Source organism: Astyanax mexicanus, chromosome 7 (assembly GCF_023375975.1).
Source record: "Astyanax mexicanus isolate ESR-SI-001 chromosome 7, AstMex3_surface, whole genome shotgun sequence".
Taxonomy (NCBI): Eukaryota; Metazoa; Chordata; class Actinopteri; order Characiformes; family Acestrorhamphidae; genus Astyanax; species Astyanax mexicanus.
Window position 1 is genome coordinate 40,549,315 of NC_064414.1, and position 27,956 is coordinate 40,577,270.

Genomic DNA, 27,956 nt, shown 5'->3' on the forward strand with positions numbered 1-27,956 from the left:
TGTGTTAAAATGACCAGATTAATCATCTGTGTTAACGCAGTAACATTCAGTGCAGTAAAATGACAAATATAAAGTCAAGACTATTACTAAACAGTTTTGTGTTTTTCCATTTGGCCACAGAATTGCATTTTAATGAGAATACAACAGTGTTTAAGGATCACGTTATGTCACCTCCATACACCAAACTCATTATTCAATAGAGCCAAGAAAAATACAGTTTTCCATTCTATGGCTAATGATGCAAAGCCTGAATGTCACTGGTAAAACTATCCCAATCATTTCCCTGCTTTTGTGTGTAAGGGGCTTTATGCTCTCTGCTTCATGCCCAGATGGTCATTTAGAACAGCTGGAATGGAGACTAAGATGGCAGCAGCCTCTGCTGTGCCTTTTCTTGTTCTGTTCTGTGAAGAAACACAGTTTTAAAGATGAGTCATAGAGCAGTCTGCTAATTTCTTTTAAGACTTGATGGGTTTGCAGAACATTGTGTATGGCTTTGCAGTGCTAACGACTGAAGCACTGAAGAAAATAGAAATGGACTTATAGAGCTATGGTATGCATGATTTAACAGCATGTGCTCAAGATGGCTGCTCTGCATGCTGCGTCCATTCAGATTCTCGGTTGTGCAAAGCCTTTGAAATTAATGTGACGTATCCGTGAGGCGCAGTACCAGCACAAACTGTGGAAGCAGTATGCTACAGTAGTAAGCAGACTGAACCGACAATGACAACAACCATTTCTAATGTCTGTTTTTATCATTAGTCCTGCAGCATTATGAATAATCGGTAAAAATGTAGTATTATTCCCGTGGGACAGTTTTACTATGCTGATGGGGATTGTTTTATCCTGATCTACCCTCAATAGATCTTGTATCTTGATCTACCCCCAAAATCTTATTGGTTTTAATAGCCATATAATCCTTTACAAAAAAGATGTCTAAAGCTGTAATTTATGGGTAGGTTTCCCACAGAGTGTAGGCCTAGTCCTGGAACTGTACAACACCGTGAATGGGGATTCTCCATTGAAAGAGATGTATAGTCTAAGAGTTGGCCTTATCCATGTCTGGGAAACTACCTGTGTGTGAACTGTTGAACATGACTTTAAAAAAAAAAATCTGACCTAAACTTTTATACTTTGAGACTTGTACACAGTCTCAACAGTCTCACACACTTGTAGACAGGTATGCAATGTTATAAGAAGATAGATGTGTACTTTATTGTAGAAATCAGTCCTGTGCTGCTGATGTAGGCCTGATCAAATTCATGTTGTGCATTGCAAATCATATTGCCATCAATAGTGGATGAAAGAAGAGTTTCCACAAAAGACTCTGATTCTGAATGTTTTAACTTTGTTAAAATGGCTCACGCTTCTAAAAGTTTATGATCAAACAAATACATCAGAATCCATCATAGACGTCCTAAAGAGAGACAGCTAAATCTAAAGCTTCTGGAAAAAGCTGTGGCTGAACCAGAAGTACCTCAGAACTAAAGCATTTGCAAGTGTTTTTTGTTTGATTAGCTACTAAGGCACATAGTGCATAGAGGTCGTCGAGTTTCTGCAAACTCAATCACTAAATACTACAGACCTCCAAACTTAATATGGCTATCAGATTACCTCAAAAACAGTGCATACTCCTTCACAGAATGGATTTCCATGTCCCACCAGCTCCATCCAAGACTTACATCACCAAACACAAAACAGGATAGCAGATATTTTTGGTAATATAGTGTATTACAGGTTGTTGTATTAGTGTGTATTATTACTGTGGCAATGTCTGTTATCCCAGTTCCACCTGTTTGATGTCTCTCCTAACCCCTCACACATTTAGCACTAGAATTAACAGCAGAAGTTCTTTGACAGTTTGGGCAGCTCATACACTCACACACATAGATGCAGTATATTGTCATACACAGAGAAGTTTATGTGAATGCAGACACATGAACAAATGGAAAATACACCAAACTGACAACAGAACAGTGTCTCAAAACCAAGCAAATAAAATGGAGCAGACACAATTATAGAAGGAAACAAACAATCTTGTAGACGGATGCAATTTAAATCCTTCTGTTTCATTGTCAGCACTGGAGGGAAACATGACACTTTGATGCATATCTTCAGCCTCTGGTTGTTGTTGTTCATGAATTATATATTGTTACATTTGAAAGACAGCTGAGCTGAAAACAATAAGTGAACTATGCCCTTACAAGGCAAGCTGCTGGTTTAGTATGCATGCAATTTCACAAATGTGTTTTTGACTAAAAGTTTTTAGAACAGTGTCTCCAAGCTTCCTTATGGAGTAGCATCTCCCTGCAGTTTTTGCAGCAACCCTTTAAATCGAACGCACTGATCAATGTCTTAGCTAATCAATGACTTCTAAAGGCAGTAATTAGTTAAATCAGGTGATGTGAAGTATGGTTGGATGCCCATTGAAGTCTGTGAGAAGGTAGCGCTTCATAAGCAGCATAACTAAAGACCACCAGTTCGGTCTGGCCAGCTCAAGCTTAACTCTTGACCAGCAATGGGAGGGTATGTTTGGGTCAGTTTAGACAGTTAAGCTGATCTACCAGCATGAACAACCTAAACAGGCTAGTTATCCAGCCATGAACATTAAAAATTATGCTGAACATTGTCAGTCCACCAGCATGTTGAACTCAAACAAATTGGTCACCCAGAAGAGCACCTTGACCAATCCGGTAAACCATTATGACCAGCTTGACCAGGCTAGTCAACTAGTATGACTATTCTGGTTATGCCAATGTTTTTCTAGTGACCAGTCCACCAGTATGACCAGATTGGTCGACTAGCTTGACCAATTAAGTAATCCAATATGAGCACAAAGAAGCTGTTTCACCAGCATGATCGCTTATTGCTGCCGCTCCACCCAATGGACTACCAGCTTTACAAGTTTAGTACAACAGTATAAGTCACTATGACAAACAAGCTTGACCAGATTGGTCCACCATTATGACCAGCTTGACCAATTTAATAAACCAGAAGACCAACTTAATCAAATTGGTTCACCAAGCTAGATAATGAGTATGAGCAGCTAGACAAGCAGCTTTCAAAAGTTTTGTCATGCTGATAGACATGCCAGTCCATCAAGCTCAAATGCGCTAAGCTGACTTGCCAGCATAAAATATATTTTTCTCTGGATGACCAGCTTTTCAACCCCCTTGACCATCAAAGATAAGCTTAGACTATCTGAAACCAGCTACCAGCAAAAGCTGTTTTTAAGCTGGATTTTACAGCCGAGTTTTGAGTGAGAAATTCCCACTCGTTATCTTATTAGCTTTTGTTAGCACCCACGATGACTGTGACTTCTGAGGGCTAAGCCATGATTCTCCACCTCAGCGCAGCAGTGTATTTAGCACTTCATGCACTGTGACTATCCAATATGCCCAGGATCGTGATGCTTACAGCACACAGCACACGAGGGATTAAAACATCCGTCTCCTGCTGAGAGCCTTCATCTCTCTGTTAGAACCTGCATCTCTCACTGCAGCTCCACATCAGACCCACTCACTGTCATTCTACTACTCTACTGTCTTTGTGTGTGTGTGTGTGTGTGTGTGTGTGTGTTTTGGATAATTACACGCAATACTCAAGATAGTGGCTGTACAGCTTCATGTGATCACCCCCCCCCCCCCCCATCCCCCCAACTCTCTGCCCAGCAGGGAGTCATTCTATCTTGGGGACAGCGATGTGCGCCGCCCCCGTCTTACACACAGCACACATCAAGGAGCGCTCAAACTAGCACTGTCACACTCACTCATTCTGTTCTTTATCTTTCTCTACCCACCTCTCACTTTCACTTTTCATCAGATTATTCTCTCCACCCTCTTTTTATATATTTATATCCCAATCTGCCCCCCTATAAAAAAACACTGAGATTAAGGCTGCATTTCATTTGAACTGGGATCAGAATTTTTGTGTTCCAACTAGGATTTCAACTGAAACTTCCCCACAACTTAAATTCTTACAGAAAGTTGGGAGAGTGCCACCAACAAGAGTTCAGTATCAATGATGGCTGCGCTGCATAGTTTATAAGCACTTCTCTCTATTTGTGGGTCATTACAGCATTGGTACATCTCTGGACATTTATCCACTGTGTTTTACAATGCTTTGTTATGAACTGGAATCGCTAAAAGGACAATGCTAGCCTGGGACAACGCTAACAGTGCTAACCTGGAACATAATTTGATTAGATTTAACAAAAACTACAGATGCATCTAAACTGGACAAAATACAACAACATTTGGGCAAAGGCAGAATTACAGTTACAATTTAAAAATGTTAGTTGAACGTATTTTTTTTTATTTAATTTTGGCAGGTTTTTTTTCCACATAATTTAGCTAGCTACCTAAGCAGTACAATTTTAGTCAAACATTTACCTCAGTAGTACAATTTGAATCATGAATTTAACAGTGTTCTAGTGTCTTTTATATATTAAACAAACGGAAGCAATATGGCAAGGCCAACATTTGAGAGCACACATAAAATTTTTTGGAAATTCTAACTTCTAACAAACAGTATGTGCAATATGCAATAAATCAGACTAAATATCACCCAAAATATGATGTACTAAACCCCAGCTTTCACTTGTATGGCTCTCTTGCACTGCTCTTGTCTGGAGCACATGTGACTGTAGCGGCCACTCACTGCTGATAAAAATGGCCAGTTACAGTGACATATTGCAATAAAAGTTCAGGCATCACGAGTTACAGCAATCCTACCTGGTTTCTGGAGTTACTCTGGTCGTTTTTTCCACCGGCATGGTTCCCGAACGATTCTGGGCAGAAAAGTCTGAACCTGTGACATGAGCTGCCAAAGGGCGGGCCGTTCAAGCGCCGCAAACTTGTTTACAAACCTTACCGCCACTTATGTTTCCGGTTTGTGGAACATTCCCACTATCACATACGTAGTAAGTGACCCCTTAAAGCAGTGGAAACATGAGCCAGTTCTAAAAAGAATCACAGAAACCAGCACCGGATCCGGCACCAGCACAGTGTCTGTGACATTAGTGTGTCCCAGCAGCATTGCAGCTAGCGTGGCAGTCTGGTAGAATGCATGGCATGAAATTCCATATTTTAGTTTAGTTTGACACAGATTGCATATTGTGTAGCTTTTGTCAGTGTCCTTTTTTCATCATTATGTTCTCAAATCTTAGCTCCAAATTGTTTTTGTCCACATCTTCATGCATCTAAGATTAATAATTTCCCCCACCCCTATTTTGTTAAACAAACAAATGCTAAGGCTAAGTTACCTTAGGAAATGAGAGGAATGTCACTGCTGGATAAATTCCTAACGTTAGAGAAATCACTGCATTATTACTTAAGTCATTTTTCACAAATCTTTTTACTTATTCATTTTGGATTGCCAAATATTTGGTGCATCCCTCCATAGATCACTGGTTTTGATAAAGTTTTTAGCGACAGGTTTTTCGAAAACATATTGTGAAACATATTGTGAAATTATCTGAATGTTAAACTGGAACGCCATGAACTGATGTGTAGCTTAATTCCTAGACTGATCTGACTCCTGACGTAAATAGAACACAGCATAGTTCTCTCTCCTCCAGACTTTCTTTACACCGTTAACCTGCTGCAGTATTTTCATTGCCGCTGTTGTTTTGTTCCCACCTGTTATTAATATTTAACACAGATACACTACACAAACCACACTTGTATGAGCCTCAGTATTCCAAAATGCGACGCAAGATAAGTGTTCTGAGATGCAATACAATGCCAGCAGTGATGAAACAGTAGAAACTGCTTGAAGAGAAACTTTAATATCGTCTCTCCTTCTCACGGTGTCAAAGCCCAGAAATCAGCTTGATGCTCTTTCTTTGCTTTGGAGTTGGGACTACCCCCAAGCAGCAGTTTGATTCCAGCTCACTGTTTGTCTCTAATGATCTACAAACTGTCGAAAGGTTGAGTTTTGATTGGGCTTTTGTTGTTAACAATTTTGCCTAGAGAATGTAATGGAAATAATCAAATGCTGTATGGGGATGTATGATGAAATATTAGATAAAAGCATGAGTTGTTTTCTAAATTCTCCTGCATAGAATCTTAAATTACACCTCCAAAGGTTTGGAAAAGTATACCTTTAAATTATAAAAACTGTTTCACTGTAATGAGCCAGACACCTTTCAAAAGGTTTCTTCAGAAATCAAGGAGAGAAACAGAGTTTATCTTTTTGTTGCAGTAGCAGCCTCTGCTCTTCCGGAAAGGGCATTCTATTGCCTTCCATTTTTACATTGTATTGCCGTTCCTTTTGATTAGTTATCCAAGTTATCCACAGCAACAGGTGCACCTCCACTAACCAGAACATCTGTCTAAATACGTTTGGGTATGTAGTGTAGATAATTAATGAAGGAAGAGATGAAACAAAAAAAAATCACCAAGAACATGACTGTATTCTAAACAAATTATCATCAGAAGCAGATTATAACTTTCTCATGACACATTTATTAAATTCTGGAGAATTTAGTGACTAAAGTCAGTGTTAAATTTTTACTTTTTAAATGGTTTGGTTAATTTTTCAGCATATCCCTTTGTCTCACATTTTATGCTACTGTGTCCAGTTGATTTTAGGGGTGAGGTTAAAGTTCTCAGATTGCCTGACAGTGGGACCTTGAGTGAGTGTGCAGCGTGCATGCGGTTTTGTGGTCTGTTTGTTTTTTGTTTCATGAATTCTTCCTTGGCCTGATTGAAAGGGAGCCAGAACTTCATTGATCTTTTTTTGTATTTGATTGTGTAAGGGACAGAGTCCCAGTTCTGCCCTGCAGGCACTTTTGGAGCTATTTCTGTAAACTCCCAGGATATTTTCCACAAATCTCCCTCTCTCTCTCTCTCTCTCTCCTACCTCCTTTTTTCTCTTGAAACAACAGTTGCAGATTAGTTTAAGCTGCAATCCCCCCCACCCCTTTTTTTGATAGTTACTTAATCATGGTTCATCTGTCCACCATGCATCCACACAGAGCTGCTGGAGAGGGCAGACTGAGTGTTTTCATTCTCGTTAAGTGTTTTGAGGGTTAGCAGGGGGTAAAAGTGCAGGGCAGGCTGGGTGAGGATTTGTCACGCTGGCTGCTTGTGAGGTCAGCTGTATGCTTTGGGAATAAAGCCTTTTTTGAGGTTTACTGCATGGGCAGAACAGAGGACAAGTGCTCATCAGAATGAGAATCAGGCTTTATTGTTTGTATGTGGAGAAATGGTGAAATGATGGTGTTAAATCCCAAATTTCCATGTGGAATTCAATGTTTGCTTCACTTCTATAGCTTTCATAGACCTGTGAAGTGTTCTTTACATTCTAGAAGCATTGTGTCCAGTGTCCAGTTCTGTATGCCTCCTTGTTATTCCGGTCTTATTATCCCAGTTCTGTATTGATCAATGACTTTGCATTGTTGTATTTAATTCTTAGTTTAAGTCCTGGCTAATGCAGGACGTCACAGTGTCAGGTATCCATCCAGGTATTTTGCGGCACACGTAAACACACTCCAACCTGTGTGATCCATTCAGTGCTGTAAGCAGACCTTTGTCCTATTTGTCCACTTCATTACAGTACTGACCACAGGTGTAACATTTTCAAAACAGTGTAGCTGTGATCTAATGTGTTGCTCTCTCTAATGAAGTGGATAACATGCTGTCTAATTTGTGTAGTATGTGATCATGAGTGAGATCAGCTCTGTTGAAATTTTCTGCGATGAAATGATGAAAACAGAGTGTGTGTGTCTGTGTTCTAGTGATCTGTTTTGTGTGGGCCTGCTGTTCCTCACTCATGCACACTGAGGACAAATTTAAACTCCAAGCAGAATGATAAAGGAAAATCCCCACAGGCTGGGAACAGTTTACATTTTATGAAATGTAATTTGAGGTTTGGCATGATTTCATTAACACAGTTACATCAGTATATCAATTTTGGTTAATGAAAAAGTGGCAGCAGGGCCTACACTGTAAGTGTAGTTTCTCATCCAGTGAGAATAGCTTATTAGCTAGAGTTACTCCTGCAATGTTTCCTCAGCATTATTGTTTTATAGTGTGTTCAACATCTTACAGTCTGGTCTGATTCACCTCCTTGAACATTCTGCTCCCAGCTCCTTTACAACAGTCATGTTTCTTTGTGTGCGTGTGTGTAGCGGTTCACACTCTGGACTGATATTTCACTGGTGTGAAAAAACTTTTACAGTGAGGTGAATGTTCTTTGATTTTGTTTACTATAGCATGTGTGTATTAGCCATAACTATCAATGGCCTCCACTTGTTAAAAAAAAAAAAAAAAACAAGAAAGATGCCTTCCCGAAGTAGTATTATATAGTTGCATGTATTATGTTTTTATGCTTAAGTAAAATAAAATAAAAATAAAATAGTTCCACATTGCAGACTAACTAAGCTTTATTGATTTACCTTCTGAGAAATCTCCTCAATGCTGCTGTGTTGTCAGTAATGTATGGTAATGGTGGCTTGAGGACACCAGATGGCATTTGATTGGCTTGTGGTTGGAACAAATATTTAGAATTGGATTGGGATTAAAATAGCCAACATTTAATCAATTAAAATTTCTGTATTGGCTGAGTCGCTGCAGAAGATTAGGACTCCAGTTCCAAATGTTCTTTTTAACATAAAAACTGTAGTTCAGTCTACCTTTCAGTCTTCTTCCCTCACCATATCTTCCTTATTTCTCTCTAGCTCTTGTCGCTCTTCCTGTACTTCTTTTATTTCTAATGAAAAGTACTCGCACAGCTTTGTAATTGCAGTTTCATGAGGTTTAATAAAATTCTGAACAAGCGGTGATCATTTTGGGCTGCAAAATATATAAAGAGGAGACACTGCTCTATCTTACTTAATATATCATTCAACTGTAGTATTTTCAGAGTTTTTTTTTTTTTTTTAAGATTTTTCATTTTTAATTCATTATAATAAATGCAAAAACAGCAGGAAGAGATCAGCCTCAGAGGAAGAGTGAATTAAATGTCAAACAATAGCCACTATTTGCCTCAGCATTAAAATGTTAATTGCAGAAAGAAACGGGGCACGGGAGCTGGGGGAGCTGGAGAAGCTGTGCACCCACTGAGTTGCTGAGCAGCTCTGCGAGACTCTGGGCAGAGGCTAAAGCTGCTGGGAATGTTCTGAGAACTCTGAGGATAATCTGAATCAGATCCAGTGGGCTGTGCTGCAGGCTATTACAGTCAGACTGTCAAGGTGGAAGTGGCTGCAGTGTCAAGTGCCTCACAGGGTACAGGTGCTGATGAATACCAGCTTGGCTGTGTCCACTCTGCTGAACTAGCGAGCTACGGGGAAAGCTTCTGGGGCACAGCTCAGTCCGTCATCGTGGGAAAAGGCCTTATGACTGCCGGAGTTGAGCTCACTAGCCCTCTAAAACATGCCATGAACTGCAGGTTGGAAGGCAGCACAGTTTCTCTTCCAGCAACCTCAAATGTCTTTTTTAGGACCGCTATGACTGTTAATTAATCAGCTAGAGTATGTCTCGGTTGGTTTTCACTGTGCAACAGGGAGTGCTCTTCTCAATATTAATGGCGGTGGCAGCTGCTGTTGAAAACTGGCAAAAGGTGGAGACTGATGGAAATGAAGGTCTTAGAGATGGAAAAGAGCACCTGTGGTTAATTGTGCGTTCAAAATATTGATGTGACAATATTTTATGAAAACTCATGCCAGTATGCAACTGAGGATTATGGGTGTATTAGATGGAGAGAAAGAAATACACTCATCATCATCATCAAAAAAAAAAAATTGTACACAGAAGGAAGTGTCTGATTGCAATTTTATTCAGAAGAAAAGATAAAGGTTACCAGAAACTAGGCGGTCTTGGTCCAAAAATATGATTACATTACTTCTGTTTTTCTGCTAAAGATATTCTAGGTCATGTAAACAGATTATTTTATTTTTTTGTAGCCCAACATGTAATGGCCTGGAAAATATCTGGCCCGCGGCCAAAACTAATTGCCGACCACTAATCTAGGTGATATGACGAAACAAAAATAAATATTTTATTAATTTTAAAAATATACTACTGCAACAAAATAATACATATGATGCGTAGAATAAAGTTTACAAACATACTGTATAATGATTATAAACAGCAAACAAACAATTATATTCTAAATGCTTCACAGTAAAACAGACACCACCACAAGGGTGGACACTCTATCTCGGGATTTGGTGTATTCCCCCTTTACCTTCATCACATCTTTCATTTATTTGGGAGGCTCACTTTTAGTTTTTAAGGGACATCTGCAGGGAGAATTATGAATTTGGAGTATTCTCTGCCTTCACCATCCAAGTGATCCCAAACACACTCAGCGATGTTGAGCTTTAGACTCTGGAGGGGTCAGTCTATTGTTCTGAGAACCACATTGGATAAGATATCATTACTTTTTGTCTGTTTTTGTTTTCCCAGTAAGGGATTCTTGGACAGTTCCACTTCCTTTTAGACCTGCGTTGTTGAGTCATCTTTGCACAGTGGAAGGATTTACAGACACCAGAGTTCTCATTCCTGTCACATGTTTCTGTTGACTCTCTCCTTCCCTTCCTTAAATGAATTATGCTATCTAGTCTTCTCAGAAATATTTCCTGAGAAATGGGAAACCTCTATTTATTGGTATTTTGACTGGAAAGTAAATAAATGAAGATTTTGTAAAATATTTTGTTTTTGTATTATGTTGTTTGGTGTTTAATCATATCCTCTCATGGAATTAACAATATGCAATGTGAAGTTGCTCCAAATACTAATTTAACATAAGTTATTCCCTTTTGCTCTATTTACTAGGGCCTTAGGGCGCGAGAGATGTTTAACCTTTTTTTTTTTTGTGTTTTCCACCACTGTTGACCATGCCACTAGTATGTACAGTCAGTCTATGGTATACACCAACTGGGAAGCGAGTGCTCACCCATTTGAAAAGGCAGAGGTCTTTCAAATCCAACATCAGGATGCTTGATGAGTGTTATTTTTAAATGTTTATTTTAAATTGGGCATTGACTTAAGAGGTATTTCGGAATGTTCATATGGGATCTTGGCCAGTACTGTGTAAGATACTCTGTGGCACTATGTCTATAAATATTTTTGTATAAACGTGTTTCTGTCCTTTGGTCAAAATCTATATATATATAAAAAAAGCAAACAATTTTATATATTTTTCCTCTTTCTTCTTCTCTTACTCACATCCCATGTCTCTTTCTTTGATCATGTTTTGAATGCTAAAATGAGATTAACTCTATTTGTGTAAATATGGAACAAGTGCACTTATGTAGCTGGGCATCCTCTTTTGCACTGTGCCATCCTCAGACAAACTGTTCTGGTTACAGCAGTATTGTGTGAGCGGAATGCAAAATACCCTCTTACTTGTGGCAGTCTTCTTGAATGAGGGAAGCGCATTAGAGCGAGCTTGATTTGGATGCTTAATTTTAAGCCGGAGAGTGGGGGATAACATACAGTATTATTCTTAAAAGATTTGCAGGATGCTGGTTTAAGTTGAGGGTGCTCAAATTTAAAGCAGCACGTATGTGATGCACACAAGGACAAGGGCATCACAGTAAATGTTTTTTTTTTTTCTCTGATCGTTCTGTTCAGCTGGGCTAATAACAGTAATTGGGGTCAAGACTGATGGCGCAGTCAGTGTTGTCAAGTACTGAACTAGAACAATCCCAACTGCAGATCATCCTTGTGCATTTTGGCATTTTTGTGTCAGACATTTAATTGAATGTCCATTTTATATCCAGATCGACCACATTAAAAACACTGAAACTGTGGTCTATACTGTGGAGTACTATGCTGCTTATCTGGAGCTAAAATCACTTCATTCTTTTCAATGTGATTTTTTTAACCTTTCAATCTGTTTGTGCTGTATTTGAAGTAGTGGTTATATTTGGTCTGCTGTTGTGTGTTGTGGATAGTGATGTTTGTTAGCTTTGCTGTGCTAATAACTGCTCACTGTATAGGCCAAAAAATACAATCTTGCGAGGGGTATCCAGTTAGTAGCGATAATTTTTTTCTTTTTCCTCCCCATTCTACCAATATAAATCGGAAACAACAATACCAAAACTGCTGGAACCAATCTGAGCTAAGCCTAGCATGTGCACACAGTCAGAAATAAAACATTGTCTGTTAATGAGCCTCTGCAGCTGTGTGCTAGCTTTGCAGATCCATCTAGAGGTTGAAAGAGGAACTGCAGCATCCTGTTACCAGGAATGATTACCTGTTATTTTGCAGGATTAGCTAAATTAGAGAAATACAGTCTGATTGCTTATTTTGACTGAAAAACATGAATGTTGTACATTTATCAGTCTTGCCATCTCTTAAATGTATATGTAAAATATAATGTATGAATTTTTCACAGTAGTTCCACATTGCAAGGTTAGCACTACTCCTGAGAGTGCATTTCACTGCTGCAGGTTGTGGGTAATGCCTAATTCTGGTGCCTCAGTGTCAGAGCTGGATTGGGCTACATTTGGAAATAGAATACCTAATCCACTGGATCTGTTTAGGACTTGAACTACAGGCCAAGTAAACTTAAACTGCGTGTTACTGAATTAATAATAATAAAAAAAACATTAATATAAGACAAATGTGTTTTTTTATATTCTAAACAACAATTTAAACAAATATTTGGTTTAGAAAAATGTAGCAGAAATAGAATAGCATTTCTGATATTCTGAGGCTTAAAGTGCAGTTTTCTTTTTAGATTTTTTTTTGTTCAGATTGGAGTAAAATAATTGATATTGGATAGGTAGACAGTTAAGTCCACCCGTTTCTCTGCATATTTTATTATTCACTGTCCACCGTTCTTCAATGATTAGGACCCCACAGGACCACCACAGAACAGCTATTACCACCTGCATGCAAAGTATTTTAACTGGACTGTGTATAATCTACTTCTGATATGTATGGCATGGAAAATAAGAAGTGTTAATTTTTGTTTTTGCATCAAGCAGCCAAAAAGTTTTTAAACTTTTAATTAAATGTGCTTTATGGAACATTGCCTGTTCTGTGCATTGCAGTAACAATATGATATGCAGCCATAATTTCAGTAATTCCTATGTAAAGCACATATTGCTCATAATTACAGAAGTGTTCTCCGTCCTTGCTAATATGCAAGGGCCCTTGTAATTTAGGGGATTATAGAAACGACATGCCTGATCCCTGTGTTCTGTGTGTGTGTGTGTGTGTGTATTGCAGGTTGGCATAGTGCTTCATTACTCATCTCTGTCCACTATGCTATGGCTGGGATTCACAGCACGCAACATCTACAAGCAGGTGACCAAGAAACCCCCCCAACCTCAGGACGGAGACACACCTCCCCACCCATCCAGATCTCCCATGCTAAGGTAAGACCATACTGTGTGTATATTGACAATATATATGTCAATTGATTAAAAAAAATGTTAGATTATTCACAACAATATTCTGTGATTAATTACACTTGTTCATCTTAAGACAAGTTTTTATAGTGGATAAAACTTAAAAAATATATATATAATGCAGTACTGATTCCAAATTAAACGTTGAGAGCCCATATATACACACATACTGTGTCTACACTTAAATTCATACAGTACACTGACATTCTGTCTGTATTTAGCCTCCTGACTAAGTGTGCTTGGAATGATGTTCTGTATTAAGAGCTGCAGTTGTTAAATAGCATAACTGAACTAAGACCGAGTGGGTTCCTCTGAGTCATCGTGTTTTTCCTGTTCTGCTGAACGGAAAGTTGTAGGTGTTAACGGTCTCTGTCTCTAATGTTGTGTACGAGGGATGCTGATTGTAACTTTTGCACTGACCTGCTATCGATGTTATGCTAATAAGCTACAAGGTATTTCTGTTTGCCTTGCAGAGAGGTAGAATTTAGCATGCAAATTAGCCACCCATGGAGAAAATGGCCAGAAACGCTCAGTGAGCAGATTGTGATTCTGAGTAGTCTCTGTTTATTTCAGCAAAATGCTCGTTACCTAGAGGAAGGCTGAAGAAGGCCATATCTCTTTCTGCTGTGTTCTGGTTAATGTGAAGATATTATCCTTGTTGTAAAATCAGCCCTATTCTCTTTTTATGGATTTTGAGGAATGTGTGTTCTTTTAGTTATTATATGTGTACTTTAAAACACAGACACACACATTCAATTATAAAGAGCATTTACTGAAGTATCAGTAAACCATGAGCCAAAAACAAATTGGTGTGGTCACTATGATTTTCAGCACTGCCTTTACTCTCTTGTAGTTCACAGTAGCTGCACAGGTTTGACACTGTGGAATCCTCTTCCACGACATCACAGAGCTGGTGAATGTTGGAAACCCCACGCTTTCCCAACTTTCCTTTAGGGATGACCGACAAATGCTCATCGGGGTTTAGGTCCGCAACCATACTTGGTCAGCCCATCATCTTCGTCTTCCTCTGCAACGCAGTTGTCATTTTGGAGGTGTACTTGTGTACTTTATGTTGGAAAACTGCAGTGTGGTCCAGTTCCTGGAGATTTAGAATGTCACAGTACATGTTGGAATTCCGATTCCCAGTGCTGGAAACACACACATACAGGCCCAGACCAAGGGAAGTTTTCTTAATACTGCCACATAACGAACACCATAAGAGGCAAACTTTTTGCGAGCTTTCTTGTGCGGCAGCTTCAGAAGAAGCGTCCTTTTAGGACAGTGTGTATGGCCTGATCACTGTAGGTTGCATCAATGCTGGTGTAACCAGGTTACTTCTGTGTTGTGTAGTATGGTAGAATAAATTGGGACACCAACACTTAAGTTCTGCTGGTTGGCCATTGATAGCTCCCTTATAGTGGAACATACCTGCATATAATACACCAAAACACAGGCCTCTGTTAGCTGGCTACTTTTGCTCTGTCAGCTCTTTCTATGCACTGGTTACGAGGCTAGCATTTTACACAAACTTGTGCAGAACATTTACAGCACTTTTTTAGATAACCTGACAGTGCAACATATTTTGGTCATTTTTGTCATAAACTAAAAAGTATTTAAAAGGACAACGGAGTGTCTAATGACCAGTCATTTCACTTAAAAATTCAAGGTTTTTACTTGAACTAACCAACACCAGTTTGTAATACAATAATTCATTAAATTAAATAAGCACTTACATGTCAAAATTGGAACATATTACAGTTTTCAAGTAATTAAGATTTTCGAAAATTGGACGAAAATTGGGAAGGCAGCTTACTTTTTCCTTCTACTCACAAAAAAGCTGGCTCTTCCTGTGTAAGAGCCAGAAAAGCACCAAGGTTGTATGACCTTGGTCATCGTGCTGTATCTCAATACAGGGTGTACCATCTTTTGTGAGATACTGTACTTGTAAAACATGATTTCTTCATCAGGTTATAGTTATTGAAACAAAAGATGTAACAGTAAACAAGTTGGTGGCAAAAGCACATTTTGGTATTGAGAAATGTACTGTGGGAAAAGCCTGTGGATAGCACATGAGTCAAATGGCTGACACCACACGCTAGACCAATTTCCATTATTGACCATAAATTTATGGTGTCTGGGCACAGCCAGATGTAATGCGACGCTGTGCATGCAGCCATAGAGACTGCAAGAAGGAACGTTCCTGTGTAAAAGCCAGAAAAGCACCATACATTTTCACAGCACATGATCCGAAGACAAAACATTTGGTCGCAGAAAATCAAATAGCTGTGCTACACAAAAAATGCAAAAGAGATTTATTTTAAATCTGAATCTAATCTTTAAATCTGACTAAGCATTTAGTATGCTCAAAACTGGAGGTTCTCATGGAACAGAATCGAAGATGTTGCATGCATGTTCATCGCTGGAACAAGATCAATGCTGTGAAAAAAAGAACTGCACTGTGCATAAATTGCTTTTACAAGTCAGAGTAAGCTGCTATCTTCTTCACAATCCATCGGAAGAATTCACGCTCTATAAAATCATGTCATTTTCAGTATTCAATAGCTTGTTTCATATTCTCATTGTTCTGTAGTCTACTTTCAATCAGCAATATTGCTAAATGTCATTAATTAGCTTTTCATTATTATTTATTAATTATTAAATGTTGATGCGTAATAGTTATTATTGTAAATACAACAGTCATGTTTGCCAATATGGCCAAATACTTAAGTGTCTAGGACTACAATTTTAACAGAATAGCATTTAACTTGAAATGTGATGTAATTACAATTTTTAGGTGATCATTTATAGTTTCCTTGAAAGGTATTAATGCAGTGCTTTGTTTGTATTATCACTAAATGTACCTTTTTTTTTATAACTAAAAACAGAATTAAACACTGGCACCACAAAGGTACATGAGGCTTAATTTATTTATTTATATACTGTACATATTTCAGAGGATGTGTGTGCCTTATGGGTGACATAAATGGAAAGAGCGGTTGATATAGGGCCATATACATAATTTATTACATTTTATTTATTTGTGGGAGGGGCCTGTTAAAACCAGTCCCTTCCACCAAGAGTCCTGTATTAAAATGAGCTCAGGCCGTAGAGGGGTTACCTGGCAACCTGTCCAACTCCTGCTCAGGCTATTACAACATATGGCTAATTGAGGTGTTTTTGGAATGCCCTTTAATTTAGCCTTCGATTTCCACGCAAGCATTGCAGCAGATAATTTAATATAATATCTAATATGCTTTAAACAGTGTCTGCAAGCAGTCTAGGGGGAGCTGTTTTCATCTACAGCTTATTCCGTTGACCTTAAATAGATGTGGTGCACAGATAATCATTGAAAAGTAATCATTGCTTCCACATGTTCAGCAAAAACCTCTATTGACTGACTTACATCATGTCAGCATCTTCAGCTGGCTCAGCAGTCCGTGTCAACATTCTCCAGTGAGAGACAGTGGGGCCCAGCATCATCACACACATTCCTGCAGGCACACAAAGAGACGTGTGTACTAGCAGACACTATAAACTGCTGCAAGTTTATTGAAGTAAGTAATGGATGATGGTTTCATTTTCAATGGAAAATGTTTTTATATTGTTTGCAATAAAATAAGCAGTTCACACTACAGCACCTCTCACATTGCTTTTTCTTTTTAATGAGATCCGGTGTCCTAGTTTAGAGACCTTTATTGCAGAAACTCTGGCCAAAAAGATGTATTTCCTCATTAAAACAGTGCGCCTTCCTTCATCAGACCAAGATCTTCTGTACCTAAGAGCAAATTGCTCAGTTGAAGCCACTGGGTAATCACATCAATGCCTGAGTTACATGCTGCACCTCAGGCAGATGGGAGCCTGTCTGATAAGTGTTCAAAGGTTTCTGCCCTGCTCCGATAACTGACCTCAAATCACCCCAAGACCTCACACCTCCCAAAATCCAGGAAGTAGAGTCAGCTCACCTCAAAGGCAAAATTATTTCAGTTTGTTTACTAAATAGGTGTGTATTGATGCACGTTTTCCCTAACTGCCTGGTAGGGAAGTTGTGACTTATGACATTCATTTATATAGATAATAAGCGGTAGAATTTGTAAGCTTTAAACCATTAGTAAGCTGGGAACACACCATGCTGTAACACCAAAGGGGTTGAGGCAGGCTGTATGTGCAGAAAAACTTAATGTGTCATTATATTAATAATGCATCTGTGTAGAATCAGAAATAAATATAATCTGCTTTTTCTTTTGGTAGATATGACAAAAATATCCTTACCTTCCTGGGTCATATAATTGTTTAGGATTTCTTTATTCTGTTCTAGATTTGTAATTTGGAAAACAAAATTGTCTTTATATTATAAATCAATTTTAAGCCCCAATTTTTTTATATTTTAAAAGTGCTCTGCATTGCAAAACCATAGAGCCCTACACATGCAGATCCTGTGATGTGATTCTTGCGTTTTTTTACATTACATTACATTACATTACATTTGGCAGATGCTTTTGTCCAAAGCGACCTACAATAGTCAAGTACAAAAGTAATAGAAATTAAGATAAACCATTTACATTACATTACATTACATACGTAATGTTTTTGAACATTACGATGACGATAAAATGCTTAAACGATACATTGTGGAGCACAAACAAGTACTAAACTACTGCATGTAATTTTTACTTATAAATATAAAGTGTGTTCACTGTTTCCATTTTACTGCATAACACACTACAGTTTGAACCAACTAATCCTCAAAGGGGATACACAATAAGGTTAAACAAACTGTTGCTGTTACCGTCTGCACAAAATCAATGAAAGAAAAGTGAGTCTCCTACAGTTGAAGATTCATGTGGCTTTTTGTATTGAATCATTATGAACTGTGTGGTCCAATTCAGGGTGTACTAAACCATAAGTGCCTTGTACTTCCGAGGTTTTGGAAAACTGATGGTCGTTCCCTAATCAGTTCATTATTTATCAAATGCTAACTAGTGAATGTGCGAGCTGTTCTGTCCACAGCTTGCGTGTGCAAAAAAAATGGCCAAGCAACACTGTTTTTTAAATGACAGAAGTTAACACAGGGCCTCTTAAATTTAAATACATGATGGGAGGGGTTCCAATTTCCATCTAAACACTAAACACTTAAAATAGCCACACTGTAACTCACTATTTTGCAGTGTCATTAAACTGTACACAACAATTTGGACAGACACCATGCTATTGCTTAGCAGTGGTTGCCTGTTACAACACAGCATTTAGGTTTGGACTAAGCTCTATTGTGGCTCATTAAGAGTTTTGTAAATAAATAAATAAAAATAAATAAAAACTTAAGCCTATATTTGCACTCTTCCAGCTTTTTAAGATATAATTCAGTGCAGTAAATGCTACGTGGCTCAGTAATTCCTGAGAGAAATTCATGAAAAAAATACCAACAGAAATGCTGCAGATTTACTGCAAATGAAGTTCCACTGAAACATTTTCTTTCTCCAGAAAAGAAAACAGACAATATTCATATTTACTGCCCTGTTTACGGGAAATTTGTCTCTACACGTCCTGACATTGTCTAAAAACAAGATCATGCAGGGTGTTTCTAAAAGCAGATAATGTGCTGACGGTGGTGCTGGGCTGATCCTCTGTGATTGACTCTAATGCTAGCTGTCACAAGACCCCACCACTGAGGCCCAGCAGCTGGAGACAAATCAATTTCCTTCACCTCTCTCTCTCGTACACACACACGCGCACACACACACGCGCGCGCGCACACACACACACACGCACACACACACACACAAACGAGAAGTCACCTACACATCCTCTTAAATAGAACCCACTGACAGGGCAGCTTATTGGCCTGCCAACAAAATCAGCCTTATCAAAGTGCCCCCTCACTAGGGCACAGTGTTTCCTCCAGCACACTTTTCTTTACATGCTAATTATCTGTGGTGAGAATTACAGCATCAGAATGCATCTCAAAAGATTCATACACAGGTCTAGTATAAAACAGTATAGTGTAGAATAGTGTGTGTGTGTGTGTGTTAATTTAAAGGAAGGAGGTATTTGAGGTGTATTTGGTGTGTATTTATATCAGATTGTTGTTCTTGAACTTAAGCTATAAAGCAGCTTTGCCTCTGGTCTGACACTGTGTGCTATTTGAACGGCTGCAGAAAAGGGGTGCACTGAAAAGATGCTGTGAAAGGATGAGTGACGAGAGGAGTGAAAAGATGAGTGAAAGGGTGTTTGAAGTCCACAAATAAAGGAGCAAAGATCAGAAAACAGAACCTGCTGTATAAAGCAGTGTGCGCATGCAGAAACGTGTGTGGGTTGTGGACTTTGTGTGTGTGGCGGCCTGTTTATTTTTATATATTTTAGGTCAAAAATGCTCTGACTTTGTAGGACAACCAAACCAAGGATAACCTAAAAATAATCCTGACTTTCACAGTATTTGTGCTAAAGCCTCATGTAAAAACAGAACCATTTCTTTTTAGTTGGTAAGCTTAAACTTAAAGGTTTTGGACTGTCTAAGTGTTACTTGTATAAATCACAGTTAATCTCTAACAATTCCATGTTAATGCCTCCATCCACAGCAATCACAAACACATATAAATCATGCTATAGTCTAGGGCTGTGTAATATAACAATATATTTCATTTAACAATAGAAAATGCTGATATTTTTTTTAAAGAACTTCTAAAACTCAAACCCACAAAGCAATATGCGTAGAAAAAAAAACTATGTAGATTAAGCACAAGCAATGTTTTTTTTTTCCTAATGAAATGCCACAAACATGCTTACTATATGTTCCAACAATATCCAAAAAGAATGAGTCATTCATGGTGACTGTATGAGAATGAGATTACTCATTTAGAAAAAGGTATTGTAAAAATCACAGAATTTACATAAAATGTGCCATATCGTGATTTTATCGTCATTCAAATAAGTGGCCTATATCGCTATATATATATATATATATATATATATATATATATATATATATATATATATATATATATATATATATATATATATATATATTAGTGGTGCTAAAGTTATGGCGGAGGAGCGCACACACAGATACAAAGAAAACTGGTAACACCAGGCAAAGTAGATGGAAAAGGATGGCAAGGAAGCAATAAATGTTTAAATAAATAAAATACAGGTAAGTGAGAGAGAGAAAGAACAGGAGCAATTGAGGGTTCTTTCACAATTATAATTGTAAGTGCATCTCTGTAGAAAACACTGACCCATAGGAGATACTTGGAACTGTCTAAGTAAATCAGAGCATTAGTCAGCATTAATACCAGTCTATGGTAATGAAATGGTTATCTCTAGATAAACACATGCATAATTAAGCATAAAAAAAATCTAACTGCAGTGGGCTGTTTTCCCCAGTTGGTTGTAATGCTGTGTGATCTATCTTTCTCTGTCTTTTCTACTTTGCCTTGAACGTTTTGTGCCATTCTTTGTGTCTGTTCAGCAGTTAATATAATACAACCAAACAGCATGATGCCATCTCTTCCTTTTACTAATGACTCTGTGGGTGTTTGTGCGTTACTGCAGGTTTTATCTAGTCGGTGGTGGGATTCCCTTCATTATCTGTGGCATTACTGCTGCAATCAACATCGAAAATTACGGCAGTGGAGAGCAAACCCCATAGTAAGTAAACACACCATTTGCAGCTTACACTGATCAACCTTAACTTTATGAACACCTGCAGACTGTTGTACTGTATCTGTTTCTCTGCACACTTTAGAGAAGGTGTTATTTGGATGCTGGATTATTCTCAGCAGTTACACTGACATGAATGTGGTGCATGTTGTGCTGGTATGAGTGGATCAGACACAGCAGTGCTGCTGGAGTTTTTAAACACCTTGGTGTGACTGCTGGACTGAGAAGCATCCTGGTGGCACTGATGAAGGACTGGGGAATGACCAACACAAACTTTGCAGCAACAGATTCAGAGCCTCTGTCTCTGACTTAACAATATGGAACAGCTAGGTAGTCTAATAGAGTGGACAGTGTTAGACTTTTTCTAACATAGCAAGGACACCAACACAGAAATGGTCAGTTAGTGCCCTTGAAAAATCTTTATAAAGAAGCAGCACTGTTGGGTTGTGTTAAACACCTCTTTGTCACTGCTGGGCTAAATGTTGTCGGTAAAAGTAAATATCTACCCAACAGCATTTAGAAACTAAACACTGATGCATGTTAAATGGTTGAAATTTGAGCAAGGACGGATAGCGTGTGCCAAATGAATGGATCATTCTATTTTTAAAATTGTGTGTTACATTAACAAACAGAGATCTACAGTTTAATGTTTGTACTGAGAATATGTCAAAGAAAGCTTGAACTGTCTGTGGGAGCGTACAAAATGACTCTGGCATAAATCTCATCCACATCCAATGCAGCAGGCCCCACACACACATCTCAAAGGCCAGTGCAGCGTTCTATTGGTTCTACGAGACAAGGCAAAGGTTATGGAACATGCAAGTTGGCGTCCCATGACATGTGGCCTGTCAGTGTACAGATATTCTGGGCAGTAGGTGTTCATTTTTGAGTAAAAAAAAAAATATTTAAATAAATACAAATTGCATTCATAAAGTCTCCTATTACATATAGTTATCGTCATCGGTTGACATGTTCACTTCTGCAGTTTAGAGGCCTCTGCTTGCTAAAAGAAGATAGCTACACTGCTGAAATTTGCAAAAGAGTACATTGATTCTCTACAATTTCATTCATCCCAACTGTAAAGTATGATGGAGGGAACATCATGATTTGGGCCTGCTTGCTGCATGAGGCACATTCACTTACTTATTCAACCCCCAGTGGCTGAAAAAGTGTATTCAATAAAGACCTGCAAGATATGTTTTTTTTGCATGTTGTTATTTTAAGCACATTCAATTTGTCTATACCCTTGACTTAGATCAAGATCAGATAATATTTTATGACTAATTTAAGAGTTCACACTTTTTTTGCCACTGTATGTCCAATATTTGTTTAGCTTGTTAGCCTAACATTTTCTGTAAACTAAGAAAGCACAACAGGTATCAAAAAGAAATCTGATCAGATGCATCTGGGTATATAAGAATATATGTTAATTAGATTTCTCTCCAGTCTATTCATTTAAACATGCAGGGACACTACAAGAAAACCGTGCTGATTTCCACAAGTGCATATTTGACTTTTAGAATTTTAACTTCGTTATGATAATTATTTGAATTAATTCAGAGCATACATTTCAAGGACACATGCCTAATTTAATGAATTTGCCCTTTTTCCACACTAAATGATGTGCTCAGAATATCACAACAGATGACAGCAGTGCAAAGCAATTACGTTTTCTTCTTTAGCTTTACTCTGTTAGTTCATAAGCACTTTATTTAAATTATAAATTATCATCTAATCAAATTGGAATGGAGTATAATCTAAATTGCTCAAAAATATCACTTGTTTGCTATTGGAAATTTAAGTTTCACTGGTAGTGTTAATAATATTTTTTCCTGGTCGCCGTAGCCATTTCTTAAAGCCCTGAAAGCTTCAAACCCTTTAATAACCCAGATAGTGAATAACGAGTCATTAAGAGCTGCAGCTGAACAAAAATGATGCTGTTTACCAGAGTAAAAGTGCAAAATTGAAGCAGGTGGCCAGCCAAAGCTGAACCTGAACTGTTATGCCAGGTTTGGGTTTGCTGGGTAGAGGCACTACTACTAAAAGGTATTTAATTAAAAGAAATAGAATCACAAAAGTATATACAAAATAAAAAAGTAGTAATGAAGTAATTAAGCAATTTTAGTATAATTCACCCTGAAAGTTTAGTGGACTAAAACACTAATGTGAGGTGCATTCTGGGATATCGGACTGTAAGAAGTTCACACAAGTCACCTTCCCTGCATCCTTGATGATGAGTATTTTATTGCATTAGGGCAGAACCCATCATTATTATTTGCCCGTTTTAATCAACCCAGTGCACATTCACCTTATAATACTAAAAAACACCAACTCAGTGTAGTCTTCCTTCAGACAAAATAGAGACTATATATAAAGATTTGCAGATAATATTCAAAATGGTGCAGTCTTTTTAGTTTACAGATGCCTCTGGCAGCACCAGCACCTCATAATTTGTTCTAGTCAGATTCATAAATAGCTTGTGTTGTGTCTTATAATTTCCTTCTGCCTTAGCAAGGACCCTTCTCATTGTGCTTTCAGCTTATTTCATGTTAGTAATGCAGTTTTGCCTGCATGAAAAAACTGTGTGGGTAATTGCTGTGCTTTTATCTCTTTCAGTTGTTGGATGGCGTGGGAGCCCAGTTTGGGAGCCTTCTACGGCCCTGTGGCCTTCATCGTCCTCGTCACGTGCATCTACTTCCTGTGCACCTTCATTCAGCTGCGCCGACACCCGGAGAGAAAATACGAGTTAAAGGCAGTTTCCGAGGAGCAGCAGAGGCTGTCCACGGCAGACGTGGCACACTGTCACCACCAAGGGGAGCCTGGCGTCTCAGGAGGTGATGGAGGCGGCTGCCACGGGGGCTGCCCAGGGTTAATTAACCCATCTTTACTGGCCAACGAGCACTCTTTCAAGGCTCAGCTACGAACGGCCGCCTTCACACTATTCCTGTTCCTGGCCACGTGGACGTTTGGTGCTCTGGCAGTGTCGCAAGGTCACTTCCTGGATATGATCTTTAGCTGCCTATATGGCGCCTTCTCAGTGACACTTGGCCTCTTTGTGCTTATCCACCACTGCGCCAAGCGAGATGATGTCTGGCACTGCTGGTGCACCTGTTGCCCTGGTAGGCACGCCAGTGGCTGCCAGGGTCACACACATGCTCACACGCGCCCTAAAGTCAACGTAAATGGGGACACGCACGGGCATAGCCATGCCCACAGCCACGCACACTGCCACCTGGACTCCCCATGCCCTGGTAAATCGATCCTTAGCCACTCACACTCGCATGGCCTCTGCAAGCTGAGTGGAATGAATCCACAAAATCATGTGACCTGCCTGACCCCGGTGACCCCGTGCTGCGCTGCCCTGCACACACAGCAGCTTCTAGAGGAGGAACGTGCCACGCCTCACCTTCTGCTCCACGCTGACCCTGAGGGCTACCGGCCCGCACTGCACGTGCACCGCTGCCCCAAGAGCAGCAGGACTAAGGGGCGTCCAGCAGGGCGACACCGGGACGGTGCAGAGCTTACCTTTCATATCCCGGCCAGCGTGGACGGGGGCAGCGTGCACAGCTCGCACACTGACAGTCCACACAGCACCTGTGAGCGCCAGGGCCACCTCTGCCACCATGCCTACACCCACCATGAGGCCCCCCTATGCCACGCCACCCCCCTGTGCCACCGGCACGTGTGCTGCACCAAGGCGGAGCTTTTTCCCCCGCCCCTGTGCCAAGCGGAGAGCGCAGAAGCTGGAAGCTTCCTGTGTGGCTGCGGGAAAATTGCGGAGGACGACCCGGCGACAACCCATCACAGCCACATAGAGCTCCACCCTCGCAGACAGTCGTTCCCACAGACCTTGCCCAGCCAGAATGGGCTTCTGAAAGGAAGCGTGCATGAAGGGCTGCTGTACCCTTCTGACAGCACAGGGAATATACGCACAGGACCCTGGAGAAATGAAACTACTGTGTAGTTCAAGGGCTTGCATCAGTCTAACCACTCACCTCTAGGATTTAAAGATCGAATCGGATATTAAATAGAAATTCATGAGATTAATTTGGTTTCAGATTTGGTCTAATAATATTGCAATCATTTCATTCATTATTTCATTGTTTTTTGCCCCTTTTATTGCTCATTGAACATCAAATTCACACTATCAAGACGGATACAAGTCCACATGGATCTCACACTGAGATAAAAACAAAAGAACAAAAGGTTGTTTTCTGCAAATTTTGGGTTTCATCCTGTCTCTCTAATTTACGATTTTGATAACAACCACAGAGGTAATGGTATTACAATATTACTGCAAGAAACAAATCAAGTCATCGAAGTGAGCATGTGTTTGAGTGTGCCTGTGTGTAAGCTGGTGTGTGTATGCTTGAATGTAATGTATGGATGTTTTGCAATGTCTTAAATTCAAATGCGACTGGATGTTGGTAAAAAGATTAATGTGTAACATGAGATGCTAGATGATGCTCTAAGCTTATGTTACTGAATAACGTTAACGACAGTCCCAAAGCACCCAGATCATTAAAAACAAACATACTTAGAATAAATCTCGAGTGTCCATGTGCAAAAGGAGATCACCAGCAATTTTAACCCATCTGTGTCCATGATTTAACACCCATGCTTACTATATACTGTGAACAACAGCTGAATCTTAGTAATATACAAAACAAACCTTAAAAAAAAAAAAAAAAAAAAAAAAACTGCTTCTATCCGTTCTGTTCTGCCTCTCTGGGTGTGCAAGCTAAAAAGAAAACAGAGATCCTGTCTGGTTGTTTTACTGCAGATGATGTGTTAATTATGCTGTTTCTGTGGTGAATCACTGTCCTGTCATCATGGAGACTTTTGTTCAACCGTCCTATTGTGCTAACCTCCGGTGCTAGAAGGACAATTAACATTATTACATAATCGTAGTCCATCAGTCATCAGCCAGCTGTAGCAGGCAGACCAAGCTAGTCACCACTGAGAAGGTAAACCCAATACAAACGCAATCACACACGCGATGTGACCTATTCACTTGGATATGATATGGCTTTTAATTTTTTTATCACTGTATTAATGAAAATTTTACCCTTTTTAGCAGATTTATTTATTTGTTTGTTTGTTTGTGTGTGTGTATTTCGGCCATTTAAGACTGCCATGCAGTGCTTGGGTTCTGTCTGTATGTGACTCTACATGCCATGTGTGCTCTATTTGTATGACTGTAATGCCATGTCCTTTTCCTCCCACATGAAAAAAGAAGTCAGAGAGGGAGTCAGAGACGAGTCAGAGAGAAGACACTGCTGCAATTTCCCAGACCACACTGCTTTTAGTCTACAGTTTACATTTTGGGGGCCTGCTGTCTATCTTTTGTACAATCTTTATTTCTGTACTTATTCAGTCAGACGTCACGACTGAAAAGCTACTACATTCATAAAGCATATAAGAAGTAGCTGGAGGAGGCAACAGAAAAAAAACATATAGTATGAAAAGTCAATGGAAGCGTTTTAGCCTAGATTTTATGGTCTTTTTTTTGCTGGCTGCAAAGAGTCCTGTGATCAAGGAATACAGATTTTAACCTATTTATCAAACTTATATGAGTATAATGAAGATATAGTCAACAACAGACATGTATGCAAGTTGTGCACAAAGATTTATAAGATCAACTTATATATCCCTCTTTTTTGGTTATTGCTCAGTATCTGAGTTTAGATTTTATTGTATTGTTTTTTTTTTTATGCATCTCTGTCACTGCAGGTGTCTGATCATTGGGAATACACTGTGACATTTGTTTCCAATGGGGTGATGGAAAATGCAAAGAGTTTCAGCAGTCCTAGTAGGTTCCCCACCTTTGTTTTTTTCATTATTATTTAAGGCCAGTTTGCGTAGGCTGCTTGTTAAAAAAAAAATGATTTATTCAGTTCAGTCAGTTTGTTCAGTTCCCTTCTGAGAGAGTGGAGGGAAAGATCCAAGACAAATGTATCAATTTAACAAGGTTTTGAATGCAGAAATTGATCACAGCATGGGGCCTGTCAGAGCATTCCTCATGACCACAGGGATTTTAGACTCGAAAGAACTTAACCAGCCATGTTATGGAATATATGCAGTGTGAACTGGAGTTTTCAGAAGTTATTAAAAATGGTCAAACTACATTCTTGTAGAACACTGTGTCCACAGTTGCTTTTTTACATTATTTTTTATACAGGTCCTTGGTCACTCACTTCCAGTTGTTTTTTTTTTTTACAGAAAAGTATTAAACTATTTGCATGGCTTATGGGTCAGTCTCAAGCAACTGCAGTCATATGCACATACAAGTCACGAGTTATAACAGTGAAGATGAATAAGCTCATATTAATGGCCTTGTCCAACCTCTCGAAAACATGGGTTTGGATGAAAACTCATTGCCATGTTACCCATTTGTTTTACAGCGCATTTGTATTTTGTCAGCTCCTGAATAAAACAGGATAAAACAACTAATCCTAGCTGTGGTGGCCATCTTCAACTCACATAACGTCCCTCATGTAAGAACATGTGTCTTAACAACTGGAACACGAAGTAGCCTACAGCATGGATGGGTCTTCTAAACAGCCTCCTCATTGGTCCTCATCAGGGTGACAGTGGTGTGTAAATGTGAGGAAATCTGGTAACCCACTCGCCTCTCTCTGCAATGCTCAATCCTGCATTACTGCTGTGAGCTCTGCTCCTCAGAGGTGCTCTGATGTGCAGTCTCTGTGGATGCGTGTTGTTATCTGTACAATATTCATTACAGGGCACAGTGGTGAGACTGCTGGCACATTTCTGAGGGCATGTGTGAGTGTATTTGTGTGTATGTGAGTGTTAACATATGCCAGCGGTGCTGTGAGCAAACCTAAAGTCAACAGTCTGAATCACCCCTTTTTCTACATTCACCATGGACTTCAATAAATGTATTTTTTCACCACTGAATATATGCAGAGGGTCT

At 39.2% G+C, this 27,956-nt stretch overlaps 1 protein-coding gene and 1 long non-coding RNA gene across 4 annotated transcripts in view; one reads left to right on the plus strand and one right to left on the minus strand.

The window, feature by feature from the left end:
• LOC103040329 (adhesion G protein-coupled receptor A3) overlaps nt 1-26,856 on the plus strand; it is a 220,211-nt gene extending 193,355 nt beyond the window's left edge. For both annotated transcript variants that reach the window (XM_007228648.4, XM_049481157.1), the window contains 3 exons: nt 13,185-13,333; nt 20,912-21,007; nt 23,636-26,856. In XM_007228648.4, the coding sequence (XP_007228710.3) occupies nt 13,185-13,333; nt 20,912-21,007; nt 23,636-24,983 (1,593 nt within the window). In that variant the 3' untranslated portion in view covers nt 24,984-26,856. The remainder of the gene's footprint in view (nt 1-13,184; nt 13,334-20,911; nt 21,008-23,635) is intronic.
• Nucleotides 14,118-27,956, minus strand: part of LOC125802910 (uncharacterized) — a 30,059-nt gene continuing 16,220 nt past the window's right edge. Inside the window, exons 3-4 of one of the 2 annotated variants that reach the window (XR_007439947.1) lie at nt 16,770-16,857; nt 14,118-14,465 (exon numbers count right to left, since the gene is read on the minus strand). This is a non-coding gene — a long non-coding RNA (uncharacterized LOC125802910). Of the gene's footprint in view, nt 14,795-16,769; nt 16,858-27,956 lie in introns of both variants that reach the window. The other variant, XR_007439948.1, reaches the window with a different exon arrangement.